The following is a 17,840-nucleotide window of genomic DNA, read 5'->3' as shown; positions in this document are numbered from 1 at the left end:
GGCCCGGAGGGGAAGCGGAGCCTCGCCGAGGGGCGGGGCGGGGCGGGGGCGCCAGGCCTGAGCAATCCAGCGCCGGTACCGGGATCGGCGGGGGGGGGGGGGGGGGCGGAAGGGGCCCCCTGTGTGCGCCCCCTACCCAGGCCGCGTGCTCAGCCCTGCGCACCCCCCACGCACCCCACCCGCCCCTATGGGCCGCCCCCAGCCCCCGCGGGGCGCCCTCTGCTGGCCCCGCCGTGTCACTGTACCCCACCGGGGGGCCCCGGTCCCACGTAACGGCAGCTGTCCCCCCAAAAGCCCCCAGGCCCGTGTGTCCGTGGGCTGCGGAGGGCCCCGTCACCCCAAACTCCCCCAAACCCGCGTGTCCGTGGGGCGTGGAGGCCCCCACTGGTGTCAGAGAGCTGGACTCACGCGTGTGGGGACAAGTTCTTTATTTGCCAAGGGCTAAGGCTGCGTTTTGGACACGGGGGGCTGCATGTCCCCGCTCCCCAGACGCCTGTCCCCTCACGTCTCGGAGCAGGGACCAAGTGGTGGGCTTCCACCCCCGGGGTGGGACCCCCCCCGCGTTAAGGCCACTGGAAAGATTCGGGTGGTCCTGGCAGTGGGTAAGGAAGGGACACCCCCTGCACGTGTGTCCCCCCATTCCTGTCCCCAGGGACCCCCCGCGGGGTCTCCCCGGAGGACGGACGGGGGGAGGCTGCGGGTGCAGGGACCCCGCCCCACGCGAGGGTGCCCCCCCCACAGGGTGCTATAGGAGGGTGCAGTCCAAATCCGGCTTCTGCCGCTGCCTCCGCTCTCCGGCCGGCCGCCCGTGGCCCTGCAGGTGCAAGAAGGGGGCTGGAGGACCCGCGGAGACTCCCCCGCACCCCGCCGTCATCCCGGGGCGCGGCAGGGAGCTGAGGAGCACCCGTGCGCCCCGGCTACCTGCGCTGGGACCTGCTGCTGCTGCTGCTGCTGCTGATGATGATGATGATGATGCTGCCGCTGCTGCTGATACTCCTCCTGCTGCAGCTGGCGAGCCAGCTCCAGGTCACTCAGCGCTGAGGGGTCCTGTCCCTGCTGCTGCTGCAGGGACAGCGCGATCATGTAATCCTGGGGGGGGGGGGCGGCGAGGGGAGGGGGGTTAGCACAGCAAACTCGAACCCTGCAGCACCCCCCCCCGGAGCTGGGACGGGATGGGGGTCGCTGTCGGTTGTCCCGTACCTGGTCCACTTGTCTCTGCTGGAGTCGGTGGTCTGGGGGGGCGGCGGTGGCCCCCTCCTTGCCCGGAGCGTGGCTGAGATGAAAATTGGTGTCACAGAAGCAGCTGTCACCGTCCACGTTGTGGAGGCTCTCCCAGACCACCCCCTCCTCCCGCAGGAAGCCCTGGTCCGTCATCAGCAGGTAGAGGTGGCCCTGCGATGAGGGGACAGTTGGCACGCGGGGCGGGGGGCTCCGCCAGCTCCGAGGAAGGGGCCGGAGCCGCACCTTGTGCTTTATCATGGTGCTGAAGTGGTTGTTGCGGAAGAAGACGCTGAGCTCGCCCTCTTTGACGGCGGCCGTGAGCTCGCAGAGTCCGTGGTAGGTCAACTGCGAGGCCGTGGACTCCAGGAACTGCTCCGCCACCAGCCCTGGGGAGAAAGCCGGGTGGGAGCGGGGCCGGGGCGGCGCAGACCACCCCCGGGGACCCGCGGGCGGCCGTTACCTTCGCTCACCAAGCTGGAGTCGCTGGCCTGTTTGCAGGTGATGATCTTCTCCACCAGTTGGTTGTAGCTGAGCTTGCCCACGGCTTGCACCACCTCCGGGCTCTGCAGGGAGGAGAAGGGCCAGGGGGGTGGGTGAGCACCTGCCCCCCACCGCGACAGCCTGGGGCAGGGGGAGGACGGTTCCGTTCTGAGCCTTCCCCAACCAGTTGGGCCACACTGCTCCATCACAGGGACGTCCAAGAAGCTGAGCTGGTGGCCACCCCACAGAAGGGTTTGAGGGACCTTCAAAGATCTTCCAGTCCAACTCCCTACTCTGGGCAGGGACATCTTAGAGTCGTAGAATGGTTTAGGTTGGAAGGGACCTTAAAGATCACCCAGTTGCAACACCCCCTGTCCTGGGGAGTGACACCTTCCACCAGATCAGGTCGTCCAACCTGGCCTTGAGCACTTTCAATGATGGAGCATCCACAACTGCTCCGGGCAACTGGTTCCTGGGATCCACAACTACTCTGGGCAACTGGTTCCAGGGATCACTCCCTTGCACCCCTGGACAGATGCAAGCCACTGGCCAGGCAGCAGGACAGCCGTGGGGCCAGCTCACCTGGGGGTCCACCAGCCAGCCGTGGTAGAGCGGGACGTTGAGGAGGTCGAAGACGATGCACTCGGGTGTGTACTCGAAGTCCGAGACGCCTGTGAACCGCACGTTGACGTCCAGCCCCGTCGAGAGCTTGGGGAGGACCATCATGGTGTCATTGATGTTCTGGGGAGGAGAACGAAGCAAGGGTTTGCACCCTGAGTCTCGCAGCCCAAGGCCACTGGTGCTCCCCAAGACAGGGAGAACCAGTTCTGGGGGCTGGGTGACACCGTGGCCTCGCTCCTCACCTGCTGGAAGTTGAGCTGCAGCCCCTCTGAGGGTTCCCGGGGTTGCGTGGACAAGATGCAATCCCCTGCAAGGCAGCGCCGTCAGCCCCCGGCAAACGGCGGCACAGCGCCGGCCCGGCGGCGGTGACGGGGTCCGCGGGGAGCTCACCCAAGTGCGCCATCAGCTCCTCGGCTGTCACCACCTCCTTCTGCGGGGGCAGCTTCACCTGGAAGCAGCGAGAGACTGGGGACCGTCCTCTGGCCCCTTCCCCTCACCACCTGGGAGGAGCCGAGCCCAGTCCCCCCTCGCCAGCCTCCCAAATCCCCCACCACCCCGCACCCCGCTTGCCTTCCACTGCAAGAAGAGGATGTTCATGATGGCCAGGAGCGGGCAGGGCCCGTTCTCACTCTGCATGATGATGGGGGTCCGCTCGCCTTTCCAAGTGATCCACTTCACGCAATAAAGATCCGCTTCCGCTTCCTGGCTGGGGGTCCGGGTTCGGGGGGGCTCAGCCGGTAACCCCACCACCCCAGCACCTGGGCTGGGCGCAGAGGCAGCCGGCTGGGACCCCCCACCCTCCACAGGCTGCCTCTCCCCAGCATCTTCCCGCTCATCGGAGGGGAGACGCGGGACGCAGCCCGGCTGCCCCACGCCGGGGTTGGGAGGCGCGTCCTCCTCCCCGCCGCGCCACACGGTGGCTTGTCCGTCCAGTGCCGGGCTCTCCTGGCCGCCAGCCGGCACTTCTTCCCCACTGCCGGCCTCCTCCGGGAGCTGGTGGGTCCCTTCGCCACTGGAAGGGGACAGGATGGTCCCTTCTTGCTCAGGCGGCAGCTCCATGGGATCAGGCGGCAGCGGGACCCTCACCGTGGTGTCCTGCCTCGAGCGGGTCGGGATCAGGCCCCTGGGAACACGCTGGGTCCGTCCAGGAACAGCTGCATTCCAAACCTCTGCCTCAGAAGATAAAACTCGGGCATTTCAAGAAAAAAAAATATATATTACTCCAATTTGTTTACCAGGTATGGCTCGTTTAGCTTAGATTTTTTTCTCCCCCATCCCTTTACATTAATTTAAATAACAAAAAAATAAAACGTTGGCTGCTCACGCCTCTAAGTCAACATTAAACAAATTAATGTCATGGTCGCACGCGGATTTTATCTGCCTCCCGTTTGCACGGAAAGAAGGAAAAATCCCAAACCAACCTGGGAGGAATCGAGGGGTTCGATGGAGCCAAAGCGGCGTGGGACAAAGGTCGGCCTCCTGTGCTTCCGCCGGGGTTTTCCCGCAAACTCAGCCCAGCGAAGATGCTCCTGTGGAGAGATTTGGGAAATCTGGCTTTTAATTAGGCAAGAGAACTGGAAAACTTGGCTGTGAAATACTTGAGAGGTTTGGAAAATTTGGCTTTGAAATATTCCAGAGATTTCAAAAATTTGGCTGTGAAATATTCCACGCAGGCAGGAGCGCGGCTGCTCCGGCTTCGCCTGGGTTTTCCACCCCGAGTGGAAATACTTATAATTAAATAAGTAAATAAGTAAGTAGTGGACAGATAAATAGAGAAATAAATAAGGAAATAAATATTATCGAGAGATAAATAGATACATAGATAAATAAATAAATAGTATTATTAAATAAATAAGCAAGCATTCGTTATAGACAGATAGGTAAATAGATAAATTTAATCGCTAAATAACCAAATAGTCTTTATAAATAAACCAAAACGCAATATTATTTTAAAAGGAAGACTGCCCGGCAGCGTGACAACAGAGGAGCAAGCGCTGCCGCCCCAGCCTGCTGCCCAACCTGCCGGGGTCAGCGTCGGCCGAGGCGTCGGGAGCCGGAAAAACCGGCCAGGGGGCGGCCAGTCCCGCCTTGGCTGGCGGGTGTCGGGGCGGGACGCGGCCGTCGAGGGCTCCAGGTGCTGCCCTGCCTCAGTTTCCCCCCTCGGCAGCGGGGCAGCCGGGCCCGCATCACCCCCGGCACCCCCCACGCCACCTCTGCTGCCCCCGAACCGCCGCGCCTGCTCCCGCAACCCCGGTGTCACCCTCGACGCGTGCCCACCGCCCGCGACACCGGTGGGACGGGAGGGGGTCACCCGCCCAAATCCCCCTGCGCCGCCCCCCAGTGCCCCCCGTGCCCCCAGCCCCGCTCTTACTCCGCAGCCGCTTTGCCGCTGTCCTTCCCCTGCTCCCTCCTTCCTTTCCTCCTTTTTCCTTCTTTTTTTCCTCCTTTTCCCTTCTTTTTCCTTCCTTTTTCTCCTTTTTTCCCCCTGTAGCCGTTCTTTTTACTTTTTGCTCCTTTTCTCTCCTTTTTCTTCTTTTTTCTTCCTTTTCCTTTTTGCCCTTTTCCCTACTTTATTCCTTTTCTCCTTGTTTTTTCCTCCTTTCTTCCTTCTTTTTTTCCTCTTCAATCCTCCTTTTTACTCCTCTTTGCTCCTTTTTCCTTCTTTTTTACTTTTCCTTCTTTTTTTCCTCCTTCTTTCCTTCTTTATTCCTTCTTTTCTCCTTGTTTTTTCCTCCTTTTCCCTCCTTTCTTCCTCTTTAATCCTCCTTTTTCCCTCCTTTTTCCTTCCGTTTTCTTCCTTTTCCTTCTTCTTTCCTCCTTTTCTTCCTTTTTGCACTTTTCCGTTCTTTTTTTCTTCTTTATTCCCCCCTTTTCCCGGCCGGGCAGAGGCCTGTTCGCCGCCGCCGAGCCCCGCGCTCTCTCCCGGGAAGGGCGGATTTACCGGTTTACGGCCGGGGGGAGGAGGAGGAGGAGGAGGAGGAGGAGGAGGAGAAGGAGGAGGAGGAGGAGGAGGAGGAGGAGGCAGGGAGGGACGGGACGGGAAGAGAGGGGAGGGGAAGGGAAGGGAAGGAACGGCCGCTGCCTGCAGCTGCCCCGCGCCCTGCCGCGGCCTCCCCCCGGGGCGAGGCGCGGCGGCAGGCGGCACCGAAAAAATCATCCATTTACCGGTTTCTCCCCCGTTTTGAGGCCCGGCGCTGGGCAAGGTGGAGGGGTGCCCCGAGATCTCCCCCCCCCCCGACGGGCCCGAGCCTCTGCCGGCCGCCAGTAACCGGGTCACCACTCGCTGGTCGGGATGGGGGGCGCCGCCATCTTGGGCTGCAATAAAGTATTGGGGGGGGGGCGGCACGGCCTGGGGGGCTCTGGGGGGCTTTGGGGTGTCGGGGGTTGCTGAGGTGACAGTGAGGGTTGGGGCTGTGGCCCCCCATCGGCCGCCGCCCCGTTCCCGGCAGCCCGCGCTGAGGCCACGCCCCGGAGCCTGACAGGGGCGGGCGGGGAGAGGAGAGGGGTCGCGCTGCACTGGGTCGCACTGGGTTTTACTGGGTTGTACTGGGCCGGGCGGGCCGGGGCGCGGATCGGCGCCGTTATGGAGCGATTCGTGGAGGGGAACCGGGCGGCTCTGCAGGTAGCGGGGCCCAGGGGGCGCGGGGCAGAGGCCAGAGAGGGGGGGGCACTGGGTGCTGAGGGGAGATGGGTGCAGAGGAGTTGGGGTGCAAGGGCGAGGTGGGCACCCAGGAGACTGGGGTGCGGGGTGCAGCGGGAGTGGGTGCCCGGGAAAGCGGGGCGCAGGAGGAATTGGGTGCCCAGAGGAGGGGGGTGCAAGGGAAAGAGGGGTACGGGGGGATTTGGGGTGCAGGGGGGACTGGGGTGCATGGGGGCTTGGGATGCATGGGGACGGGGTGCAGGGGAAAGCTGGGCGCCCAGGAAAGTGGGGTGCAGGGGTGAGCCAGGTGCAAGGGAAAATGGAGTACAGGGAAATTGGGGTTCAGGGAGAGATGAGCACCCAGGGAACTGGGGTGCAGGGGGGACTGGGTGCCCAGAAAAGAAGGGTGCAAAGGGGAGCTGTGTACCCAGGGGAGCAGGGTGCATGGAGACTGGGGTGCAGGGGGCTTGGGGTGCATGGGGACTGGGTGCCCAGGAGAGCAGGGTGCAGGGGGAAGTGGGATGCAGGGGAAACGGGGTGCCCGGGGAAAGTGGGGTGCCAGGGCACACAGGTACGGGTCCCCCAGCCTGCTGTGGGGTGAATGCAGCAGGCCGCTCTCGGTTGTTTACTTCCTCGGCTTACACTGAATGAATGAGTGAATCTGGGTTACGGCATGAAATAATTGTCACCAAAAAAAGGGCCTGCGGGCAGGGCGGCTCCCTCGAGTGTGACAGGATGGGCACCAGCAGCCGGGGATGGGGGATTTGTGGGGTGATGTGGGTGACTCTTCTTTCTTGCTGCTGCAGGCCAGAAAAAAAAAAAGGGGCGAAACCTGGTCGTTTGGGGGGCAGCCAGCCCCAAACTCGCCATCTCAGGAAAACTCACTTTGATCTGGGGTTAAAATACTTAAAGGCTCCCGGGGCTGTGATGGTGTCCCCCAGGGTGGGAAGGTCCCCATCCCTGCTGCTGCGGTCGCTTATGGCCAAGCTGAATTTTCCCCTTCTCCCTGGGACCCCGATGTGCCTGGTTTTGCACGTGTCCCAGAAACGTGAGGCGTTCGTGCCGGAAATGGATCCCAGCCAGGTCTCGTCCCAAGGCGCTGGGCTTCGGGGACACCGAGAGCCCGTCCAGTGGTGGCTGGGAGATGGGTGGCATCTGTGGGTGACATCCATTCAAGCGGGGCCGCATCGCTGCCGCACCTGATGCCACCCGCCCCGGCAGGAGCATGTTCGGCGTCACCAAGAGATCCACGTGGTGATGGGCAACGAGGCCTGCGACCTGGACTCCACTGTCTCGGCCCTGGCCCTGGCTTATTTCCTGGCGAAGGTGAGGGCTCGCCCGCTGCCTGGGGGACAAACGGTGGCTTGAGGGGACTCCTCACTAGGTGTCACCCCCCCCGCACCGTCACAGGCCTCCCCAGCTCCCAAAGCCGCCTTCATCCCAGTGCTGAACATCCCTCGCGCTGACTTCGCCCTCCGGACGGAAACAACATTCCTGTTGCGGAAGCAGGGCATCCCCACCGCCTCCCTCATCTTTCGAGATGAGATCGACCTGGGAGGGCTGCACCGCGCCGGGCTGCTCTCCCTCACCCTGGTCGATCACCACGTCCTGCCCGGGTGAGCTGGGGAGGGGGACATGGGGACAGCCGGGGCAGCCCACCAGAAGCCTCGCTTGATTTTGGCTGAGGGTGGGTAAAACATTTCCCTTTCTGGGGTGTTTCTAGGGTAGGAGGAGAGGAACAAAGCGGGTTTTCAGGCTCTGCTAGGGGGTGACGCAATGTGGCCGCATCCCAGGGCTGTGCTGGTGGTCTCACCCTCCGTGTCTCGCCTCCCAGTGCTGATGCGGCCCTGGAAGAGGCCGTGGTGGAAGTCCTCGATCACCGGCCCTTGGAACGGGACCAAGCTCCTGGCTGCCAAGTGACAGCAGAGCCGGTGGGCTCCTGCGCCACGCTGGTGACAGAACGGATTGCCCAAGGCCCCCCGGGCGTGCTGGACGGACCCACGGCCGCGCTGCTGCATGGTGAGGACAGGTGGCCCTGGCTGAGCCCTGTCGGAGGGGGATGGTGATGACTGACGGCCCCTGGTTGTCTCCCCTCCAGGCACCATCCTCCTGGACTGTGTGAACCTCAGCCCGGCCGCCGGCAAGGTGACGCCGAGGGACGTGGCGTGTGTCTCCCTGCTCGAGGCGAGGTTCCCTGAGCTGCCAGCCCGTGACGCTGTTTTTGAAGCCCTGCAAGCAGCCAAGTTCGATGTCTCAGGTCTGGCAGTGGTCTCCAGGGTCTCGCTGGGAGTGGATCCTGGGACAGATCCCTCTCCTTGGGGACAAGGACGTGTCCCCGGGGTTCACGCTCGGCTCCTCTCGTCTCCCAGGGCTGACGACAGAGCAGATGCTGCGGAAGGACCTCAAAGTCCTCTCCGGCAGTGAGCTGCTCCTTGCCGTCAGTGCCATCTACGTGGACCTGGAGGTGAGGCTTGTCCGAGGGAGAAACCAAGGCAGGGGCTGGCACGATGGGAACAGCAAGGTGACACCAGCATCTGTCCCCCTCCAGACCTTCCTGCGCCGGCCCGGCTTGCTGCAGGACCTGGATGCTTTCTGCCAAGGTCGGGGCTACGCCGGGCTGGTGGCCATGACGATCTCTTTTAACGAGTGCAAGGAGCCCTCCCGGCAGCTCGCGGTCTACAGCCGGCGCGAGACCCTGCGGAGCACAGTGAGTGAGGGGGTCGTGCACCCCAATCCCTCAGTGCGGGGTTCTCGATGGGAGCCAGGTGGTTCACCCCAATTTTGGAGGTGCTGGGGGTCCCAGCCGCTGCGCTCTCTCCCTTGCAGGTGTGCCGGGCGTTGGAGGAGGCCACGATGCCGTCCCTGCACCTCCAGCCCCTCCCGAGCCCCTGGTCCTGCGTGGGCGCCTACGCCCAGGGCAACACGTTGGCGTCGCGGAAAAAGGTCCTGCCCATCCTGCGGGCAGCCCTGGAGGGGCCGGGTGCTGCCGGCGGGGCAGAGGAGGAGGTGGTCCCGCCGCCCACCCCGATGAACAGCCTGGTGGAGGAATGTCCGCTGGCACAGGCCGTGCCCCCCTTCTGCCCCCAGGATGTCCTGGAGCGGGTCAGCCGCATCGCCGCCGGGCAGCCCCCCGGCTCCCCAAAATGAGAGCGGGTGCCCGGCGGTTTCTGGGGTCTGTACGAGGAGGTGGGGGCCCTGGGCAGGTCCCGGCGGGGTGCCTGGGCGTTGGGGGTCGCAGCTGCCTTTGTTAGAGCTCGGCTCCCAGCCGGAGATTGGTCCCTGTTGCCATTTGCCCCCCAGTGGCTCCTGATGGTCACCCCGGGTGGGTTTTTGGGGACTCTGCAGGCAGCAGGGCCAGGGCAGCGTTCGCACCCGCTTAATGAAGGCACGGGGGGTTAATGAGTTCTTGCTGTTCTTCCTCTCTTGAGGGGGCTGCAGGGGGCCCCAGACGGTGGGTCCGGATGCACAGCCAGCCCGGGACTGTCCCCCACGCGCTCCGAGGATTAAATTTCCCTCTTTTCTTCCACTTTTGGCTCTCAGCTCTTCTTCCGCAACTGGTTCGGCGCTGCGCCACACCCCAGGGGGGCCCAGTGTGGCCCCCACCCTCCCCTCAGGCATCCCAGGGAGTGACCCCCTTCCTTTCCTGGGGGTGTCGTGTCCCCCCCAATACCCCCCGGGTCGGAGGAGCATTTGGGGGCCCATAGCATGGATGTGGGAGGGCTCGGGGGGGGGGCTGAACCCCCAAATCCAGCCCAGCCAGGAGGAAACCGGTTGTGCCGCAAGGAGCGGTGGCCTCTGCCGACTGCGAATGCGGCCAGACCAGTTTGGATGAGCTGTCACCCACTGGTGGGGAGCCACAGGCAGACAGGCTCCCGGGAGAGGTGAGCGGCCCTGGTGTCGGGAGTCTCTGAGGTCTCGTAGAGGGCTGAGCAGGACTGCGATGGGGGTTTGAGCCAGCAGGCGAGTGCGCACACCTGTTTGCATCTGCTTTCGGTTTGGAAATGGGGCAGGAAAGGTGGGAAATGGAGGCAGTTTGGTGTGGAGCTGCTGGGGGATGTGACAGCCTCGGGGTCCGGTCCCTGAGCTGGGGCCAGCCTCTCTCTGCAGGTGATGGTGACAAGGATGGCCACGGTGACGGCCGTGGCCCGGACCTGGGCAAGGAGCAGCAGGATGAGGACTTCCCCAGGTAAGGGGGTGAGGGGAGCGGCACCCCCCAAACCCACTCCCTGCCTTGGGGTCCTGCTGACCCCCCAGCTCTGTCCCCACCAGGGCCCTGCCGGAGGGGTCCCTGGGGGCCGGTGGCGGTGCCCCGCGGTGAACGCAGAGACAGCTGCTGGCGGTGGAGCGGACTGAGAACACCGAGGGCTCGCCCGACGCCAGCATTGACCTCGACCTGGATGCACTGGAGACTCCCTTGGGCAGTGAAGGCTTTGAGTCGGAGGGTGAGACCCGGCAGGGGTTGGGGTGCAGGGGACCCCCAGCTTCCCACCCTCCCGGTGCCGCGCTCACCGGCTGCCCGCAGAGCAGCTGCCGCACGCCTGGGGCTTCAGCAGCCGGCGCGTGCTGGACACGGAGGACGAGCGGCCGAAGAAGAGCGTGGATCTGAGCGCGCAGAGGACCCCGCTACAGCCGGGTCCTTTCCCACGGGGGTAACGCGGGGACAGGTCACCAGGGTGGGTTCCCTCCCTAAGGCCGCCGGTTTTGGAGGGGAGGACGATAGGTGCTGGCTGTGCCACCCTCTGCTCCAGTCAGGGTACCGCAGCGAAGGCTTTGGCACCAACCTCCTCTTTGCCGCCTTCCACCTCCCAGACAGCAGCAGCATTCTCCGGTACAGCGACATGATGGAGAACCTGCTCAGGTGGGATCTCCGAGGGGCGTCAGGACACTTCCCCCGCGCCCCGTGCCTCGCTTTCCCCAAGCTGCGAGTCCCTCCAGGTATATCGTGCACACCCTGGAGAGGACAGCGGCCGACCGCTACGTCCCGGTGTGCCTGAGCGGGGCGGCAACGCGGGGGCAGATCCCCTCTTTCGGCTGGGTGAAACGGTTACCGGGCTATGGATCAGCAGTGAGCGCGCGAGGGCTCCCGGTGAGCGCGCTGGGGCGGGGTGGCAGCCAGCGTGGGGGGCTGGCGGTGAGCCCTGGAGCATCCGGGTCCCTCCCAGGCTCTGCAAGGACCTGCAGGCTGTGATCACCATCCACCCCCCAGTACGTCAAGGCACTTGTGACGCTCTCCCAGCCCTTTCTCGGGTAGGCTTGCTCACACTCGCACGTGCAAGGCCTCGCACAAGGACGTCTGCCTCCTCCTCGTGCCAGCTCCTGGTAAACTGGCCCCTTTGCAGCAGGGTGTAACGAGCTGGGGGGACCTTGGCCCCCCATCTTTCCCCAGCCCCACCTTCAGCAGCAAGGTCCGGTTTGCCGCCAGCCTGCGGGAGCTCTCCCGGCTCGTCCCTGTGGAGCAATCGCACGTCCCCAAACCCGTGTGGGGGTGAGTCCCCTCCCCGGGACTGGGGTACGGGGGGGCAGTTGATGCAGTGCTGGCCACGGATTCTCTTCTCTCTCCGCAGGCTGGAGCCGAGCTGGGATGGCAGCTGGGACGTGATGCGGTGACAGGGACGCACAGAGACATCGGGGGCTCTCGGCGCGCCCCAAGCCAGTCCCCGAGCACCCACGGGTGAATAAAGGACAAGGACGGGAGCGCAGCGCCCGGCGTGTGCAGGGCGGGCGCCTCAGCTTTTCCCGGCAAACACGGCAGTGCGGGAACAGAGGAGGGAGGCTCACAGCCGCGGGCAGCTTGCGGACGCACTCCTCGGGGCAGCACAAGAGTTTTATTTCGAGGTTGGGTTGTTTTTCCCAGGGAAGGAAAAATGGAATCAAGCATCGGCGCTCACTTACCGACACTGAGCACGCCGTGGGGCTGGAAAAGCCCAGCTCCGCGCAGGAGCATCCCGGCGTGCGAAGGGGAAAGCCTCAGCCGCCCAGCCGCGTGCTATTTAATATCGAATCCCGACGCTATTTAAACTATGTACACCCGCGCCCGAATTCGGGAGCCCGAGTCCCTCCTCGGGTCGGGCCCCGTCCTGCCTCAGCCGGTGCCAGTGAAATGCCGGTGGCGATCCTGGGTGGAGGTGACCCCACCGCAGTCCTGCCTCCAATGCGCGGAGGCTGCCCAGTTGGTTTTTTTTTTGAGCTTAAAAAAAAAAAAAAAAAATATATATATATATCCTAAAAAAGAAGGAAGGTGGCAGTTTGCCGGCGGTGGAAACGCCGGCTGGAGGCACTGCGGGCTTGGTGGCAGCGTTGGCGCTGAGCCGCTGCCAGCGCGATGCTGAAGTGTTGGGGTTTAATCTCAGTTTTTTTCTTCTATGCTTTTCCAGGAGGGCACCAGATCAAGCTCTGCACCAGGACCCGGGGAAACCAAGGCACCACGGCCCAGCGCCGAGAGGGGCCCACGGGAGATGCTGGTGCGGAAAAAGGGAAAACTGGGAGGATTTGGCACATCTCGGCTGTGCCCGGCGGCTCCTGGCACGCTTCGGGAGGGCAGCTGCATCCTTTTGGCTGAAATCCTGGTCCGAGGCGGGGGCCGCCGGCCCTGCTCCCTCCCCGCGTCACCGTCCTGACGCCTCCGGGAAGGAGGGATTTGCCAGGGCGGCGCAGGGAAGACAACCAAAAGCCACCGGGAGCCGGGCAAGGATCGCTCTGCATAAATTACCGCGGGGTTAAAGCGCTCGAGGTCGGCATCTCCTCCGGTTGGGGGATCGGGCAGTTCAAGTTTGGGCTGAAAAAGCCAGGAACCTGCAAAATCCGAGAGGCCGGGTTACAAAACCGTGCAAGTACTGGCTCGTGTTGGGGTGCGTTAATCAGCAGCCGCACCTCGGAGCGGGCCAGCGGGCGCTCGGGTGGCCACGGCCGTGTACTCACACGCTACAAGATGCGGGAGTTGCTCCACTGTCGTTCCCGACCGCCCTTGGACCTCATCTCCTGTACGGCACCGGTCTGTGAGAGGGCGCAGAGATGCCCCATCAGCACTGTGAGACCCCCCGCCCGACCGCGCCATCCCGTCACCCAAGCACCCAAAGGTAAGGCTGCTTCACCCCACCCTGAGGCCCACCACCCTACCACGAGACCCACCACCCAACCGTGAGACTCCACCACCCCAACATTGACACTCATCACTCAACCGTGAGACCCACCACCCCAACTGTGAGACCAGTCACCCAACTGAGACCCACCACCCCAACCGTGAGACCAGTCACCCAACTGAGACCCACCACCCCAACCGTGAGACCAGTCACCCAACCATGAGACTCCACCACCCCAACAGTGAGACCAGTCACCCAACCATGAGACTCCACCACCCCAACAGTGAGACCAGTCACCCAACTGAGACCCACCACCCCAACCGTGAGACCAGTCACCCAACCATGAGACTCCACCACCCCAACAGTGAGACCAGTCACCCAACCATGAGACTCCACCACCCCAACAGCGAGACCAGTCACCCAACCATGAGACTCCACCACCCCAACAGCAACACCAGTCACCCAACCGAGCGCACGGGCAGGGTACCATGGGCAGGCCTTCGCCCGCGGCCATGTCGCCGGAACCAATGTGCGTCAGGTGGACAAAATTCATAGGCTCCCCGATCATGGAGCGGTCGATCCGTCTCCTCCTCTTCTTCTGCAAGCAGAAGGCGGCCATCAACCCCTGCCAAGGCCATGGCCCCAGGACCCCAAACCTTCCTGAACCGTCCAGGCTGAAGCTACTCACGGGCTGTGGCTTCTCTACAACGCAGCAGCCCAGCTTGTGCCAGAAGTCGCTCATATTCACAGTGGCGTCCAGCTTCCCTCCTTGCCGGGCTGGCTGCCAGGGAAGCTGCACCGGTGCAGAGACCCCCCCTCCACACGGCGTCACTCCATGGGGACCTGGTCGGGGTGGCTGAGCCGAGGGGGATGCACCTGGGGGGAGGCAAGAGGTGGTCACGGCCGGGAAGGGTTTGTCCCCGGGTGTAGGGACGTTTTGGATGATGGGGGGAAGGGGACAGATGGGTTGGGGATGTTGGGGTGCAGGATCAGCCCCTGTCCCAGGGGATGCATCAGTTTGGGGAAACCGAGGCACGGCGTGGAGAGGACCAGCTGGCTGCGGGTTTGAAGGGTGGGGGGGTGATGCCCATGGGTTTATCTCCCGAAATCAACCCTAAATCTGCTTCCCATTGACCAAACGGAGACACAGACCCCCACGGACCCCCGGGCATCACACACAGACCCCGGGCATCGCACAGAGACCCCCACAGACCCCAGGCATCGCACACAGACCCCAGGCATTGCGCACAGACCCCCACGGACCCCAGGCATCACACACAGACCGCCGGCATTGCACACAGACCCCTGGGCATCGCACACAGACCCCCACGGACCCCAGGCATCGCACACAGACCCCAGGCATTGCACACAGACCCCTGGGCATCGCACACAGACCCCCACGGACCCCAGGCATCGCACACAGACCCCAGGCATTGCACACAGACCCCCACAGACCCCTGGGCATCACACAGAGACCTCCATGGACCCCCGGGCATTGCACAGAGACCCCCACAGACCCCAGGCATCACACACAGACCCCCACAGACCCCCAGGCATCACACACAGATCCCAGGCATCGCACAGAGACCCCTATGGACCCCCGGGCATCGCACAGAGACCCCCACGGACCCCCGGGCATCGCACAGCCACCCGGAAGAGTTGCCCCCCACGGCCAGGGCAGGAGCCGGCCGTGGCCCCCACCCCGGTGCAGGAGGTGGCTGGGGGACGCAGCGGCAGGATGGGGGGAGACAGAGGCGGCCACGGCAAATCCCATCTCCCTGAGCCAGGCGGCTATAAATATCCTGGCCTTTCCGAAAAGGGGCCGGAGGTTGAGCTCTTCCGCTCCAGCTCGAAAAGCAGATGGGGGAAAAATAAACGGGGGCTCTACCCAGCGGGAAGGACTCTACCCCAAACCTCCACCACGGTCCTGGGTGGGGTAGCTGAGGGGGGGTGCGGAAAGGGGGGTTTGCCCCCAAAATGGGTGCCCCCCATCCCCCAAGAGAGACGAATCCTTTGCTGCAAAAGCACCCGGCGGCACGCACAAAACTCACCCACCCACGAAGGGCCGCGGCCCGAGCACAACCCTATATCAGCCACTGGAGAGTCCCCACGCCGGTGCGGGGTGCAGCTAGTGGGTGCGCCGAGGCGAGGCCAAGTTTTGCCGGAGCTCGGCCGCGGCGGCAGATGGGTGCCGGACCCCACCGCGCCAGCAAACAGGAAAAGTCCCTTCCTCTGCCCCTGCGCTGGCGACACCGGATGGGTCCAAACTCCGCGGCAGCCGGCCCGCGCTTCCGGCCCACGGCGGGGAGGAGCAGGGCCTGCGGCTGCTGGGTGCCTGCAGCTCCCCAAAATGGGGTCAACCTGGCCCTGGTCCCAGCGGGGAGGCTGAGGTACAACCAAGGGAGCCCCCACTCCCCCCCCCCCCCCAGAGTGCCCCGCCCCTCACCCTGGCGTCTGGGCTCCAGCCCCACCGCCAGCGCAGCTGCTGAGAACAGGCAGGTTGTGACACGTCCGGGGTGGCGTAAACCGGGGCTTGTGCCCATGCCCGACCCGTGCAGCCCCGGCCAAACTCGGACGGGACGGGGGCGGCGGGGGGGGGGGGGGTGTTGCCTTTTCTTTCAGCCCCATTTCCTTAGGAAACGAGGCTGCCGGAGCCGGCCCCCGCCATAACGCCCTGGCTCGCTGCTGGATCCGGCAGCGTGGTGGAAAGGCCTTGCGGGGACGGGGGGTACCCCCCAAATTCGGCATCGCAACCAGTCCCCAGGGCACTGGAAGAGCCCCAGGGACCCCAGGAGTGGGCTCAGCCTCATACAAGCCACCAGCGAATCTCCATGTGACCCCTCCCGCCGCCCCCCCCCCCCAAGAGGTTCAAGCTGCCGCGACCCCCGTGCGCAGACCCTTCCCACAAAAACCCACCCCCCCAGCACCCACCGGGCCTCACGTCCTCGCGCCTGGCGAAGGGCGACGGCTAGGGCCGGATGCGGGTGGCTGTCGGCGGCGGGTCCCGCGGGCCTCAGTACCCCCCCACGCTGCGGGGGTCTCGCGTGCCCCCCTCTGCAATGAGTTGTGTCCGGTCTCAGCCCGCCTGAGCGTAAGGGGCCTGGCCCAGCAGTAGCCCCCGAGGTGGGGGCAGAGCGGCTTGCTTCCCGGCCCGCACAAAATGACTTCCCTGTTGGGAAACCACCGCTCGGCGGCTCTGCGTCACCGCCGGGGGACCGGGGAGAGGAGCGAGGGTGTTTGGGGGGGGCTGCAGGGGTGGGGCGCTCGTGGCTGCCAGCCCAGGGCCACCGGGTGCCAGCAAGGGCAGGGGACCCGTGGGGTTTGGTAGGGCTGGGGGGTCCCTGTAGGGCTGGGGACCCCCTATAGGGCTGGGGACCCCCTATAGGGCTGGAAGGGCTGGGGGTCTCAGTAAGCCCGGGGGTCCTGGTAAGGGTGGGAGGTTCTGGTGGTGCTGGGGGGGGTCTCAGTAGGGTTGGGGGTCTCCGGGGTCCTGGTAGAGCTGGGGGGCTCCACAGGGCTGGGGGGTCTCAGTAGGGCTGGGGGGCCGGGGGGTCCAGGTAGGGCTGGGGGGCCTCAGGAAGGTTTGGGGGTCTCGGTAGGGCACGGGGTCCCCGTAGGGCTGGGGGTCTCGCCAGGTCTGGGAACCTCGGGTGTCGTCGGAGGGCTGGGGGGGGCCGGGCAGGTTTGCGGGGGCTCGGCAGGGCTGGGGGTCCTGGTAGGGCTGGAGTCCCGGCAGGGCTCGGGGTCTCGAGGGTCCTGACAGGGCTGGGGGGGCCTAGGCAGGGCTGGGGGTCTCGGGGGTCCTGACAGGGCTGCGGGGTCCGGGCAGGGCTGGGGCTCTCGGCAGGGCCGGGGGCCCGGGGGTCCCAGTAGCGCTGGGGGGCTCGGTTGGATTGTGGGGCTCCGCAGGACTCCCCGATCAGACCAGGGAGCTCTTAAGGGGGGGGGGGTCCTCCCACCGGCCCCCCGCCCTGGTGCCGCCCCCGCCGCCCTCCCCGCCTCCCCCGAGCGCTTTCGAGTCCCCTTCCCCGGGCTCGCCCCCTCCGGAGGAGGGGCGGCCCCATTACCTGGCCCCGGCGCGGTTCCCGGTCCCGGTGCCCGGCTGGCAGCGGGCAGGCGTGGCCAGGCGGGTGCGGGAGGCGGCGATCCCCGCGGCGCGGCCCGGCCCGGCCCGGCCCGCAGCATAGCTCCCACGGCGGGCACCGCCGGCATTGCAGGGGCGGGGGCAGGGGCAGGGGCAGGGGCGGGGGGGCCGGGGTCCTCAAAGGGCTGGGGGATCCCAGAGGGGATGAGGGCACTGGTAGGGCTGGGGATCCCAGTAGAGTTGGGGGTCCCCAGGGTCCTCAAAGGACTGGGGGGTCCCTACAGGGCTGGGGTCCTAGGTGTCCTGGTAGGGCTGGGGGGTCTCAGAAGGGATGAGGGTCCCGGTAAGGCTGGAGGTCTCTGAGGTCCCAGAGGGGCTGGGGGTCCCCAGGATCCCAGAGGGGATGAGGGCACTGGTAGGGCTGGGGATCCCAGTAAAGTTGGGGGTCCCCAGGGTCCTCAAAGGGCTGGGGGGTCCCAGGTGTCCTTGTAGGGCTGGGGGGTCCCAGAAGGGATAAGGGTCCCGGTAAGGCTGGAGGTCTCTGAGGTCCCAGAGGGGCTGGGGGTCCCCAGGGTCCCCAAAGGTCTGGGGGTCCCTGTAGGGCTGGGGTTCCTGACAGGGGTTGGGGGTCCTGGTAGGGTTGGGGAGTCCCTGGAGGGCTAGGGGTCCTGGTAAGGTTGGGAGTCCCTGAGGTCCCAGAGGGGCTGGGGGTCCC

General features: G+C 65.1%; 4 protein-coding genes across 17 annotated transcripts; 2 read left to right on the top strand and 2 right to left on the bottom strand.

Annotated features, from left to right (window-relative positions):
• Positions 1-412: 412 nt before the first annotated feature.
• MINDY1 (MINDY lysine 48 deubiquitinase 1) lies at positions 413-4,808 on the bottom strand. 6 transcript variants are annotated; one of them, XM_086768264.1, is made up of 11 exons: positions 4,694-4,808; positions 3,744-3,851; positions 2,893-3,509; positions 2,713-2,770; positions 2,565-2,629; positions 2,284-2,442; positions 1,682-1,784; positions 1,465-1,607; positions 1,201-1,392; positions 922-1,089; positions 413-814 (listed from the first exon to the last, which is right to left on the bottom strand). In XM_086768264.1, exons 3-11 carry the CDS (start codon positions 3,379-3,381, stop codon positions 746-748), a joined length of 1,446 nt encoding a protein of 481 aa, XP_086624390.1. In that variant the 5' UTR covers positions 3,382-3,509; positions 3,744-3,851; positions 4,694-4,808; the 3' UTR covers positions 413-745. The 6 variants fall into 6 exon arrangements, with proteins under 6 accessions (XP_086624390.1, XP_086624391.1, XP_086624388.1 ...); XM_086768265.1 differs by having other exon boundaries at positions 2,893-3,491; XM_086768262.1 differs by having other exon boundaries at positions 2,893-3,495; positions 4,694-4,802.
• A 587-nt stretch (positions 4,809-5,395) lies between these two features.
• Positions 5,396-9,488, top strand: PRUNE1 (prune exopolyphosphatase 1). 3 transcript variants are annotated; one of them, XM_086768271.1, is made up of 8 exons: positions 5,396-5,525; positions 7,184-7,288; positions 7,373-7,578; positions 7,797-7,981; positions 8,061-8,219; positions 8,332-8,426; positions 8,511-8,702; positions 8,789-9,488. In XM_086768271.1, the coding sequence occupies exons 2-8, from the start codon at positions 7,220-7,222 to the stop codon at positions 9,107-9,109; spliced, it is 1,227 nt and encodes a 408-aa protein (XP_086624397.1). In that variant the 5' UTR covers positions 5,396-5,525; positions 7,184-7,219; the 3' UTR covers positions 9,110-9,488. The 3 variants fall into 3 exon arrangements, with proteins under 3 accessions (XP_086624397.1, XP_086624396.1, XP_086624395.1); XM_086768270.1 differs by lacking the exon at positions 5,396-5,525 and adding an exon at positions 5,792-5,944 and having other exon boundaries at positions 8,511-8,669; XM_086768269.1 differs by lacking the exon at positions 5,396-5,525 and adding an exon at positions 5,792-5,944.
• A 213-nt stretch (positions 9,489-9,701) lies between these two features.
• Positions 9,702-11,729, top strand: BNIPL (BCL2 interacting protein like). Of its 3 annotated transcripts, none has more exons than XM_086768456.1 (5): positions 9,702-10,148; positions 10,232-10,611; positions 10,711-10,820; positions 10,898-11,447; positions 11,527-11,729. In XM_086768456.1, the coding sequence occupies exons 1-4, from the start codon at positions 10,073-10,075 to the stop codon at positions 11,148-11,150; spliced, it is 819 nt and encodes a 272-aa protein (XP_086624582.1). In that variant the 5' UTR covers positions 9,702-10,072; the 3' UTR covers positions 11,151-11,447; positions 11,527-11,729. The 3 variants fall into 3 exon arrangements, with proteins under 3 accessions (XP_086624582.1, XP_086624581.1, XP_086624580.1); XM_086768455.1 differs by having other exon boundaries at positions 10,232-10,820; positions 10,898-11,209; positions 11,349-11,447; XM_086768454.1 differs by having other exon boundaries at positions 10,232-10,820.
• A 39-nt stretch (positions 11,730-11,768) lies between these two features.
• CDC42SE1 (CDC42 small effector 1) lies at positions 11,769-17,129 on the bottom strand. Of its 5 annotated transcripts, XM_086768458.1 has the most exons (6): positions 17,109-17,127; positions 15,973-16,095; positions 13,730-13,917; positions 13,529-13,639; positions 12,881-12,955; positions 11,769-12,754 (listed from the first exon to the last, which is right to left on the bottom strand). In XM_086768458.1, the coding sequence occupies exons 3-5, from the start codon at positions 13,781-13,783 to the stop codon at positions 12,884-12,886; spliced, it is 237 nt and encodes a 78-aa protein (XP_086624584.1). In that variant the 5' UTR covers positions 13,784-13,917; positions 15,973-16,095; positions 17,109-17,127; the 3' UTR covers positions 11,769-12,754; positions 12,881-12,883. The 5 variants fall into 5 exon arrangements, with proteins under 5 accessions (XP_086624584.1, XP_086624586.1, XP_086624583.1 ...); XM_086768460.1 differs by lacking the exon at positions 15,973-16,095 and having other exon boundaries at positions 17,109-17,129; XM_086768457.1 differs by lacking the exon at positions 17,109-17,127 and having other exon boundaries at positions 15,973-16,223.
• Positions 17,130-17,840: the final 711 nt, after the last annotated feature.

Source organism: Chlamydotis macqueenii, chromosome 28 (genome assembly GCF_036417535.1).
Source record: "Chlamydotis macqueenii isolate bChlMac1 chromosome 28, bChlMac1.mat, whole genome shotgun sequence".
Lineage (NCBI taxonomy): Eukaryota > Metazoa > Chordata > Aves > Otidiformes > Otididae > Chlamydotis > Chlamydotis macqueenii.
The sequence above is the reverse complement of the archived record's forward strand: the minus strand, read 5'-3'. Positions and strand labels throughout refer to the sequence as shown.

Excerpts from the sequence above, each read along its gene's own strand:
- MINDY1 (XM_086768264.1), bottom strand. The coding sequence starts at position 3,381 with ATGGAGCTGCCGCCTGAGCAAGAAGGGACCATCCTGTCCCCTTCCAGT. Across the intron at positions 1,090-1,200 it reads AGCAGAGACAAGTGGACCAG|GATTACATGATCGCGCTGTC; the intron begins GTACGGGACAAC and ends CCCCCCCCCCAG. Across the intron at positions 815-921 it reads AGCAGCAGGTCCCAGCGCAG|GGCCACGGGCGGCCGGCCGG; the intron begins GTAGCCGGGGCG and ends TTGCACCTGCAG.
- PRUNE1 (XM_086768269.1), top strand. The coding sequence starts at position 5,906 with ATGGAGCGATTCGTGGAGGGGAACCGGGCGGCTCTGCAG. Across the intron at positions 5,945-7,183 it reads GGAACCGGGCGGCTCTGCAG|GAGCATGTTCGGCGTCACCA; the intron begins GTAGCGGGGCCC and ends CCGCCCCGGCAG. Across the intron at positions 7,982-8,060 it reads CACGGCCGCGCTGCTGCATG|GCACCATCCTCCTGGACTGT; the intron begins GTGAGGACAGGT and ends TCTCCCCTCCAG.
- BNIPL (XM_086768455.1), top strand. The coding sequence starts at position 10,073 with ATGGTGACAAGGATGGCCACGGTGACGGCCGTGGCCCGGACCTGGGCA. Across the intron at positions 10,149-10,231 it reads CAGGATGAGGACTTCCCCAG|GGCCCTGCCGGAGGGGTCCC; the intron begins GTAAGGGGGTGA and ends TGTCCCCACCAG. Across the intron at positions 10,821-10,897 it reads ATGATGGAGAACCTGCTCAG|GTATATCGTGCACACCCTGG; the intron begins GTGGGATCTCCG and ends GAGTCCCTCCAG.
- CDC42SE1 (XM_086768460.1), bottom strand. The coding sequence starts at position 13,783 with ATGAGCGACTTCTGGCACAAGCTGGGCTGCTGCGTTGTAGAGAAGCCA. Across the intron at positions 13,640-13,729 it reads TTGTAGAGAAGCCACAGCCC|AAGAAGAGGAGGAGACGGAT; the intron begins GTGAGTAGCTTC and ends TTCTGCTTGCAG. Across the intron at positions 12,956-13,528 it reads CGGGCGAAGGCCTGCCCATG|ACCGGTGCCGTACAGGAGAT; the intron begins GTACCCTGCCCG and ends GCCCTCTCACAG.